This window comes from Sceloporus undulatus, chromosome 6 (genome assembly GCF_019175285.1).
Source record: "Sceloporus undulatus isolate JIND9_A2432 ecotype Alabama chromosome 6, SceUnd_v1.1, whole genome shotgun sequence".
In the NCBI taxonomy this organism is placed as follows: domain Eukaryota; kingdom Metazoa; phylum Chordata; class Lepidosauria; order Squamata; family Phrynosomatidae; genus Sceloporus; species Sceloporus undulatus.
The window spans coordinates 61543186-61554541 of record NC_056527.1 but is presented as its reverse complement, the minus strand read 5'-3'; the positions used below and the strand labels follow the sequence as shown (position 1 = coordinate 61554541).

Below are 11356 nucleotides of genomic sequence, written 5' to 3'. Positions count from 1 at the left end.
ATTATTATTATTATTATTATTATTATTATTATTATTATTATTATTATTATTATTATTATTATTACTGTAGTGTGATGCTGGCTGGGAATCAGAAAATGGATGTGATAAACTAACCAAAATAGCCCTCGTGAGGTTGGGGAATTAATTAGTTCTAAAATACGTGTAGTGTGCCAGGAAATCACTGTCTCTCATCATCCCACTGTCAATGGACTTGGGTTTGTGGAGGTATTCCAATTCTGCTGCTCCAGTATTTCTTTGTAGTTTGTTTTGTTTTGTTGTGTTTTGTTTTGTCCAAGGATTGCTGTTCTGCAGTCCAAGATAAATGCTTGGGGAAACTAAAGTTTTCTGCAACTGTTTGTTTGTTTGTGTGTGTGTGTGTGTGTATTTCCATTCCTAACACCTGATGGACATAAATCAGACAATGCACTGGCACCTCTTTAGTATCGTGTTTCATTTTTCATCATACCGCCAGCTAAATGGTTTGAAACATATTCAGGTATACTCAGATGCCAATTGCTTGCTCTCTCACACGCACACATACAGCGAGAAAGAGAGAGGAGTTCATTGCAGACATCTTTAGGATAATTAAAACCATTAACCATTTCTTATGTTTCACTTGCTCATCCAACCTATTTTTCCTTGATTTTCACTTCCTCCTCTACGCTTACTATCTACAACTTTGATCCAAAGGTTTTTATTACGCTTGAAATTGTGGTCACACACACCTGCCTTCACTGAGAGATGAAGTGCAAAGCCGAGCAATTTAATAACTTACTCTCTTTCTCTCACTCTCCATATATATATATATATATATATATATAGAGAGAGAGAGAGAGAGAGAGAGAGAATTTTTTGGAGCAGCAATGATGTAGAACACTTGTTGCCATTTCTGACCTGACAGATGGAAAATCATCATGATATGGCCCAAAAAACTTTCTGCGGGATTCAGTGCCCCGTTTTACTTTCCAAAGTCTACAAATGTCTACAAATACCTGCGTTCCCATATGACTTTTGTATTAAAGATACTATTTAAAAAAACTTTAACAGTGATGTTCTAACTATAAGCGATAATATTTCTGGGGTTCTCACAGTCTGGCATGCAGCGTGTTTCTACTGTGAAATTGAGATCCACTGCAAGAATAAGGGGGTACTTCCTTTGCTGTGAAATGCAAGCCAGAGTCATTGTTAACTAAAAGGGAATCTGAACTTCCCCAACAAACAGCCTCCAGTGTCATCCTCAGAGCAAGTTTTCTGATAGAAGTATCATGTGTGCTGGCATTGTCTTTTTATTACAATATGTCTAGCCAAGAATGCAGAGCTTGAAAGAAGACCATACTACATTTTGAAAGCAGACTTGGGCTTCCAAACCACCTGGATAGAGTTGCCTTACTGACCTGTTTTAGCTTTCATGCCAGTTTTTAGAGCTTGGACTGATATAAGCAAAGATACAAACTAAGCGTCAGTCCTTTCTTTTTCTTTTGCCATGGCCACAAGCTTTATGTGTGCACAAAAAAATGCTTAGCAGCAAATGTTTCAGCACCACAGGCAATGGAGGGGAGAACACCTTTAATCACAAACACACATCCTGTAAACAGAACATTCAGGTAGCCTCACAAAGTCATGGGCAAAGTCAGTTGAAAGATTTGAGTCTAAGCTAAAAAGTCAAGGATATAATTCCAAGATTATGGAGTGGAAATTTGTGCAGCCAGTACAGAAGTGAGATAACCTCTGGCTGTACAAAAGAAAAAGATAAGCGCTATTTGATTACATGAGACATTCTTGCTTGATCTTATCAGTGGAATTCACACTTACCAGGCAAATGCACATTATGCAAGGATTGTCTGTGATAAAGGGGATCTGCAGGACTTCTCCTTCGTTTTCACATTTTGCCACAGACCCTGTATGGGAATTTTAAAGATTAATACTTTTTTCTTCATTTTGTCCACTCTGAGCTCATGTTCAGTGTCCAAACCTGATACGCTCCAGCCCTCAGCATACTTACATGAAAGTAAGACCCACTAAAAAGAACAGGACATGCACTTCAGTAAATATGTCCCTTTTGTTTGTTTTGAGTGCGCTTGATGCAGTTTGTTAAATATCAATTAAATGTTTAAAAGCACACTTTTTTGTTATCTGACCCCCCCTCGCTTCGCAAAAATTAATCAAAACTTTAAGTTGCACAAATAATTGCTTTTGCAATTTAACTCTCATTGTTAACATTTATTATACATGCCATACTTTGGTCACAGCACAGAGGAATGGCTCTGATTTTTTTTCCCCTCTCAAATGCTTTGGAAGTGTTATCTTGTTAAATGAAATTTAAGCAATCTGGATAAGGACTTAATCTCTACAGAGAAACAAACAGGAGAATGTCTATTATGAACCAGTGTAGATCAGATCAACGGAATGAAATACCAGCCTTTCCATCCACCGGCATATTTGAAACTCAAAGACCAAGACTATGAACAGCATTACTCCGCAAAGAGGAGTTGAATTAGGAAAAGCTCCCTGGAGGCTCCACACTCACACTATGCTATATAAATTAATGCTTTTCAACATGTCTAGGGATGGGCTCGACATCTCTCTCTATGTATCTAGTGCCACTAAAGGATGCCTGTCAGAAACAAGACACGTGGAAAGAGACAGCTTAGGACGGTCTTTCCTCTGTCTGACTTGCATGCAACTTACCAATTACAACAGTCAGTTTTGGTTTGTTATGCTTTACCATTCAGTGCTGATCCTAAGCTAACCACAATCCTTTTGACCTGGTACTTTTTTAGGAACACTAGGAGAACCCTGAATGATTTCTAATACAATTTTAGAACCATTTAGGGATCTAGAGGAGAAAATCACAGCTGTCCTCATTCAGTTGCCTCCTTCATCCAAGGGTTATTGGCACATCTAGCGTCTGATCCGTATCTGCTCACTGCATCAGGTCTACAAGCAACTTTCTCCCACATCAGGCTTCAATGCCAGTCCCCATACTTCTCGCTGTTGTGTGCCTTCAAGTCATTTCTGAATCATGCCAACGTCAGGTGACAACCCTGTCACTGGGTTTTCTTGGCAAGATTTGTGTTCCTCTGAGCCTGAGAAATGTGACTTTCCCAAAGTGGGTTTCCATGGCTGAGCAGGAATTGGAAACCTGGTCCTCCAGTATCCTAGTCCAAGACTCAAACCATGCTGGCTCTCATGCTCGTTGTTGAGTGCCTCCAATTCATTTCCATAGGCTTTTCTCAGCCAGATTCGTTCAGAGGGGATTGCCATTGCCATAGCCATCCCCTGAGGCTGAGAGAGTGTGACTTGCCCAAGGTCACCCATTGGGTTTCCATGTCCAAGCGGGAATTGGAAACCTAGTCTCCCAGTGTCCTAGTCCAAAAGACTCAATCCCGCCACAGCAAGCTGGTTGTCATACTTCTTATTGGGTGCCTTCGAGTCAGTTCCAACTTTGGGCAACTTATCATGAGGTTTCTCTGGGCAGGTTTCTTCAGAGGGGGTGTTGCCATGGCCAAACCCGAGGCTGAGAGAGCGTGACTGGCTCAAGGTGGGTTTACACGGCCAAACCCTGCTCTCCAGAACCCAAAGATAACAGCCGTGTTAGTCCATGGAATCAGTATGTGCAGAGATCTTGTAACACCTTTGAGGCTAATTGAGATAAAGAAGTTGGCAGCAGGACCTTTCCTAGACTTCAGCCTACTTCCTAAGATGCATTTAGATGCACAATAATAATAATAAGAGAGATCCTGTAGCACCTTTGAGACTCACTGAAAGAAACAAGTTGGGAACAGGAGCTTTCCTAGACTTCAGCCTACTTCCTCCGATGCATCTACATACAAATCTTGCCATGATAACTGCTGTGATAGGTTCACCTTAGGGTCCCCATAAGCCAGAAACAACTTTATGCTGCATGGATTCAAAGATATAGCCGTGTTAGTCTGTGGGATCAGTATGTACAGAGATCTTGCAGCTTCTTTGAGAGTCACCGAAAGAAAGAAGTTGGCAGCAGGAGCTTTCCTAGACTTCAGCCTACTTCCTCCGATGCATATTATTGTTATTGTTATTATTATTTGAGACTCACTGAAAGAAGGAGTTTGGCGGCATGAGCTTTCCTAGACTTCAGCCTACTTCCCCAGATGCTTATTATTATTATTATCCAAAGATGTAGCCATCAGTATGTGCAGAGATCTTGTCACACCTTTTTGGAAGAACTTCCTGACAGTAAGGGCTGTCTGACAGTGGAACAAACTCCCTCGTAGTGGAGTCTCCTTCCTTGGAGGTCTTTAAGCAGAGGCTAGATGGCCATCTATTGGAGATGCTTTGATTGGATTTCCTGCATGGCAGGGGGTTGGACTGGATGGCCCTTGTGGTCTCTTCCAACTCTACGATTCTATGATTCTATGACCTTTGAGACTCACTGAGATAAAGAAACTGGCAGCAGGAGCTTTCCTAGACTTCAGTCTACTTCCTCAGATGCAATAATAATAATAACAACAATAATAATAATATGCAGATAGACCTTTCAACACCTTTGAGGCTCACTGAAAGAAAGTGGCAGCAGGAGCTCTCCTAGACTTCAATCTACTTCCTCAGATGCATTTAGATGCAATGATAATAACACTAATAATAAGCAGAGAGATCTAATAATAATAATAATAGTAGTATGCAGAGAGATCTTGTAGCACCTTCCAGACTCACAACAAACGACGCCCCAAACCGGGTTAACTCCCCAGTGCGGACGCAGCCTCCCCTCCCTCTTTACCTGTCAGGATGGAGGAAGCCAGAGGCGGGTGGAGGAGGAGGAGGAGAAAGCAGGCGGTGGCCAGGAGGCTGAGCCCGGGGGAAGGCTGAGCCCTGGCTGGGAAGCAGCAGCAGCAGCAGCAGCAGCAGCAGAGGCGGCGGAGGAGCCAGAGCATCGTCCCCTGGAGCAGGAGGAGGAGGAGGAGGAGAGGAGGAGGAATGCTGCTGCTGGTGGTGCTGCAAAGGACGAGGCAGAGGGCTCCAGGGCTGCCTGCAGTGGGAGCTTTGAGGGTGGGCGGTGGGGAGAGGAGAGGAGAGGAGCAGGAGGAGGAGCCAATGGGGGGCCTGGCTGCGAGGGAGGGAGGGGCCTCACTTCTGCCTCGTGGGCAGCTAATGATGCTGCTGCTGCTGCTGCTGCTGCTGACAGCAGCCTTGGCTTCCTCCTCAGGGCCCCTCACTCTGAGGGGAAGCATTGGAGCACATTTCTAGACACCTCTTCTCTAGTCTCAATGTTTATCATGTGTAAATGCATTGCTCCCCCCAAATATAGACACACACACACATATATATATAGACTCATTTTAGTCTCCCCAGAAATATCCCAGGCAGAGGCGACCCAAGGACTTGAACCCACAACCTTGCCATAACACCCAACCCCATGGCACCGCAAATAATAAACGCTTCATTCGCCTCAGTGAAAGCAACAGTGTCGTGCAGCAGCGAAAAAGGCCAATGCGATTTTAGGCGGCATCAATAGAAGTATAGTGTCTAGGTCGAGGGAAGTAATAGTGCCGCCCTATTCTGCTCTGGTCAGGCCCCACCTGGAATATTGCATCCAATTCTGGGTACCACAATTTAAAAAGGATGAAGGCAACTAAAATAGTGAAGGGTCTGGAAACTATGCCTTAGGACAGTGGTTCCCAACCTGTGGGTCGGGACCCCTTTGGGGGTCGAATGACCCTTTCATGGAGGTTGCCTAAGACCATTGGAAAACACCTATTTAATTACAGTTATGAAGTAGCAATGAAAATAATTTCATGGGTTTGGCTCACCACAACATGAGAAACTGTATTAAGGGGTCGTGGCATTAGGAAGGTTGGGAACCACTGCCTTAGGAGGAGAGAATTAGTGAGCTGAGGATGTTTAGCCTGTTTAAATACTTGAAGGGATGTCATATTGAGGAGGGAGCAAGCTTGTTTTCTGTTGCTCCAGAGAACAGGACATGGAGCAATGGACACAAGCTACAGGAAAAGAGATTCCACCTCAACATTAGGAGGAACCTCCTGATAGTAAGGGCTGTTTGACAGTGGTTTACACTCCCTCGGAGTGTGATGGAGTCTCCTTCATTGGAGGTCTTTAAACAGAGGCCGGATGACCATCTGTCAATGGGGATGCTTTGATTGAGATTTCCTGCATGGCAGAGGATGGCCCTTGTGGTCTCTTCCAACTCTGTGATTCTATGATTCTTCATTGCAAGCTTTTGAAGTCACACTGGCTTCTTCTTCATCAGGCAAACAGGAGAAAGAAATCAAAGAAGTTAGTCATATGGGCCTGAATTTTGCTGTTTCTGGTCTTAGTTCAGATGGTAGGGAGGGCTATCTGCAGGCTGGCTCCTGCCCCTTTGGCCCTGTGGTCACTGAGAGAATATATTTATTCATTTATTTATTTATTTATTTATTATCTAGAGTACACTTGTTCCTCCACATTCACTAGGTTTAGGAGCACAAGACCCCCGTGAACATGGAAAAACCTCAAATAACAAAAACACTATGTTTTTACCTGAACATTGCACCATCACGATTAACATTTTCACACAACATCGCGATTAAATTGCCATTATCCCAGAAATAAACAGCAATAAATCGTTCATGGGCAAATCCCGTGAATGAATTATTACTGTTTATTGCCTGTTGCTTATTCCTGGGGTAACAGCAATTTAATCGTGATGTCATGTGAAAATGTTAATCACAATGGCACGATTTTTCTTGCGATAATTGATGTTTAAATCCCCCAATTTTCCCCATGTTATAAAGTCTGAGTGTGAGGGAAAGAGCCCTGTTTTGCTTGGAGTCGCCATAAGGGCAGGGTGACTGGATGTCCTCACCACAAAGGAGGGCCAGGCACCACAAAATGTAGGGTGTTCAAGGAAAAAAATTAGGACATTCAATAATAAATGCTAAAAACACAGAGAGAAATATGAATTCATGTGCTTTGTTAGGCTCAAAATGGAGAACACTTTGAAAATCCTCCTGGACAGAAGGTTGGAATGGAGGACACGTCCTGGAAAAGGAGGAGGTCTGGTCACCCTACATAAGTGAGGAACAGCTTGAAGGCACACAACAACTGGACACAACAACAGAGGCACTTTTCCTGTCAGTGGTAGCAGAGAACGAGAGAAAGCTCCAGGAGAAGCTCTCTGAAATGAGGGTTCAGTTTGTCCAAGGGCTCAACCCTACCATGTTACCTTCAATTAAAAACCTGAGCTTAATGCTGGAATAAGTGAGGAAAGGAGGAGGCCAACATTGCCCCAGCAAGACATCCATTATATATTAAAATCTCCAACTGAAAGGTGACTTTGATTCAGTTTAAATAAAGGACATACTGTAACATAGTCGTCTATAAGTCTAAAAATTGATGCCCCAAAATTGACCCCAAAATCCCAGGTTGACTTATTTACGGGTCAGTATCGTAATGTGATAGCAACTCTTTCAGATTTCCCCATGCGATGAGAATATAGTTTCTTTTTTTCTTACACCAAGCAGAAAGTCCTAAGTGATTAATTGTTTTTAAATACACTGAGTTGCTCTTCCACCCGCCGTCTGAGGAGCGAAGGACGAAACGAAAGCTGAAACGGCAAAGCAAAAAGCCTCAATGAGAATCCCTCTTGCCGCATGCACACATACATTGAAGGAGCCTCCGAATTTTACCCTCGACTTATCCATGGGTAATGGCAGAATCCATAATTTTGGCCCCAAAACCTGCCCTCGACTTATACATGAGGTCGACTTACAGTCGAGTATATATGGTACTTACAAAAATTTCGGATAGCGCACACCAATTGCTTTCTTAAAACAAGCATTCACACATAGAAGGAAAAGTCTTTTCTAAAGTGTGTGCTAGGATCCAGACACCATCTAAAAAAAAGTTAAAACACAAAGAGGACTAAGAGGAGTAGTAATATTTTATTTCTTACCATCCTCTCCCCACGGATCAAAGCAGGGAACAGCAGCAGATTAAAATGTGACATATAACATCCATCAAACACACATAGCACCAGTTTAAAAGCACATGTAAGCATGATTCGTTGCTTCAGAACTAGTTATATATTAATATATGTAAAATATATGCACTTCTAATCAGCTGAAACTCGTTAATTAATCAACTGAGTTTACTTTAATCAAGTGGCTGTGCTAGTAAAAACAGGCTGGAGAGTGTTTCCTCACCAGCTAATAAGGGAGGCTCATACACCAGGAACTGCAGAGGAGGACTTCTAGATCAAAATGTGGCACTTCCAGAGCTGAACTCCAGCACCTTTTATAAAATGTAAGCAGCGCAGAGACACCAAAAAACCTACGTTCGTTCACTGCAGAATTTCAAAATTTAAAGATCAGATAAACAGCTTGAAAGTTGTCGAACACAGAATGACTTTGTTTTTCACCACGTGTATTCTAATTGTTTCTCTCTTTCTCTCTCTAGATATGTAGACATTTATTGAAACTTGTGACAGTGTTTCCCTAAAACAAATAAACAGGAAAGGGGGGGGAATTGTTTTTGTAAGACTTTTCCTCCTCCTTCCCATTCATCTCTGTTGAGAGCTTACATTTCAAATAAGGTGAGATGCTAGGGCTCGAACCTAGCAACTGCACACTACACCTTCATGTCACTTTAACTGCCATAGCTATGTCCTATGAAATCTTGGGATTTGTAGTTTAATGAGGTGATAGGGATGTCTGCAAGAGATTTCTAAATACTGTATAGATGACATAGCATAGTATTAGCAAATTTGGGTTAGATTTGATAAATGGAGCCAGGTCACACATTAGGTAAATTCCTCTCTCTAGGCAAATTCACACAACCATTCAGTGTAAGCATTTTTTGGCCATTCCAACCCCTATTGCTCATGAGTCAGCAGTGTGATGTGGCAGCAAAGAAAGCCAATGTAATTCTTGGTTGTATCAATAGGAATATAGTGTCTTGTCAAGGGAAGTGATAGTACTACTGTACTCTGCTTTAGTTAGGTCTCACCTGGAATACTCTGTCCAGTTCTTGGCAGCTCAGTTCAAGAAGGATGTTGATAAGCTGGAGCTTGTCCAAAGGAGGGCAACCAAAATGGTGAAGGGACTGGAAACCATGCCTTATAAGGAGAGATTTAGGGAGTTGGGAATATTTAACCTGATGAAAAGAAGGTTAAGAGGGAACATGATAGTCATGTTTAAATATTTGAAGGGATGTCATATCAAAGAGGGAAGAAGCTTGTTTTCCACAGTTCTAGAGACTAGGATAAGGAGCAATGGATTCAAACTACAGGGGAAATGGTTCCACCAAAATCTCAGGAGGGACTTTCTGACAATCAGAGCTGTTTGACAGTGGAACACACTCCCTCAGAGTATGATGGAATCTCCTTCTTTGGAGGCTGAATGGCCACCAGTTGGGGATGCTTTGATTGTGAGTTCCTGCATGGCAGGGGATTAGACTGGATGGCCCTTGAGGTCTCTTCCAGTTCTACGATTCTATGAGCATGACAGGAAAGATTTGACTGGGCCCTTTTAATGTGCATAAATGAAGTACAGAGTTACATTTTTGTTTTGCATTTTCAGTTTTATCATCTTTCATTGCATCATCGTAACAGTCTTCTCATTATTATTTCCATTTTCACCAATGGAGAACTGAGGCTGATTAATGCTAATTCCATACTTGCCATTCCGTATTCATAGTCCCTCTGTTGCATTTGCTCTGATATCTTGGGTTGTTTTTTAATTACGTATGTTATACCAGCATCAGTTTTCAGGATTTCATAGAAGCATGGAACTCTATGCCTTGCAACATATTTTCAGTAATAGATTTAACTGTGAAACATCTGGAGTGAGAGAGAGATTACTGCTTTGTAGCATGAAGTGAGTTTTTGCTAAAGAAGCGAGATGGGAAATTTCAGATTTCCCTTGTTTTTCTCTCCTTCATGGCTTATTCATATTCGCATACACACACACCCTTCCAGCAAATGTTTCTTAATTCATCTTTTCCTGGCCAGACATCTTTCATTCTGTCTTTCCCTTATCATTTTTCTCTCTTCTTGAACCTTGTCTATACTGTCTTTTGCACTTGGTAATCATTACATCCTGATATCTACAGCATCCTGCTGCAAAATTGTATTTTGCTAACTTTTGAGTTTCAGCTTTGTTCTTTTTGTTTATGACTTTTGCTGGGTTGTGACAAAGAATCATACAAAACAGTTTTACCAACGAAGTTGAGACTGTTAGATGCACTCCCTTGATTCAAACATGCTCGTAATTATGCAAAATAAAACAGATTCAGATGTTTCATTTCCGAGCGAGAAAGCTGTTGTACATGATTATCACATTTGGATCTTCATGTGAACATGTGATAGAAATCGTCTGCTTCTTGGATCATATGAATCTATACAGATTAAAGGCGGGCAGCAGAAATCAGTCAATATAGAACTTGGCCTTTGTGGGAAGTTAGTCACATACTTTGAACATCTTCACATTAAGAAAATTATTGACGAAGTGTAATAAAGCAAGAGCAGAAGTGCTGTGTTTCCAACTGCAAAAATGCTACCACTACTGATATTTCCATTCAATCATGTTTATTGCATCCCACCTCCTGCCAATGCTGGGCTGTTTCCGTACATTCTTTTTAGGTTTATTGGCAGCTTTTACTTAAGTAAATATAGATAATTGATTTTGTTTTTAGTGGCATCTTTATGGAAAGTTTATTTTAAGAAATCATTCTCTGCTCCTCCAGCATCTGGGAGATATAGCCAAAAGATCAGCAGCAGTGATGGGACTGAAGAGGATACTGCCCACAAAATACTGCAAGAATGTTGCATCCTTTCCTAGTTTCTAAAGCATTTCAACTGAATCAGAAGATAACTCAGACAAGATTATAGCCAATATATATATTTTACAAGCTAAGAAGAGAGTGAGCAGCAAATGAATCCCCTTGACATTCTTGGTGGAAGTGGCATTGTTTATCAAACGAACGCTGAGTTTCTGTCTACTAATTTCCTTTCTCCCCATTTCTTCCTCTTAAAAGGTCCGCTTAGAGCACAGGGAGGGAAACTTTAGCTTCATTGCACACTTCCTCTTACCACTAAATCCATGATCTGAGATAATGAAAGCTGTTGTTCTAAGATGGAGCAAGACAGTCTCCCCTCTCCGTGTGCCATCCATTTCCAATCCCTGCAAATAATACATCTAAATTCTGTGTCTCCAAAGCTCCAAGTGAAAAATAAATTGCTAGACGCTCTGCCAAAGTTCTGGTTCCTTTAGATTTGTTTTTGTCCCCCGAGCCGTCAGAATTGCCCATAGTAAACATTGGTGAAATCTAGGATTTTGTGCATAGCTGTGATTAGGCAGCCTTCAGACAATAGTTTTAGTTACTT

At 41.8% G+C, this 11356-nt stretch overlaps 1 protein-coding gene across 3 annotated transcripts in view; it reads right to left on the bottom strand.

The window, feature by feature from the left end:
• Nucleotides 1-5005, bottom strand: part of BMPER (BMP binding endothelial regulator) — a 222194-nt gene extending 217189 nt beyond the window's left edge. For 2 of the 3 annotated variants that reach the window (XM_042476729.1, XM_042476730.1), the window contains exons 1-2: nucleotides 4757-5005; nucleotides 1813-1898 (exon numbers count right to left, since the gene is read on the bottom strand). In XM_042476729.1, coding sequence (XP_042332663.1) covers nucleotides 1813-1898; nucleotides 4757-4910 — 240 coding nt within the window. In that variant the 5' untranslated portion in view covers nucleotides 4911-5005. The remainder of the gene's footprint in view (nucleotides 1-1812; nucleotides 1899-4756) is intronic. The other variant, XM_042476731.1, reaches the window with a different exon arrangement.
• Nucleotides 5006-11356: the final 6351 nt, after the last annotated feature.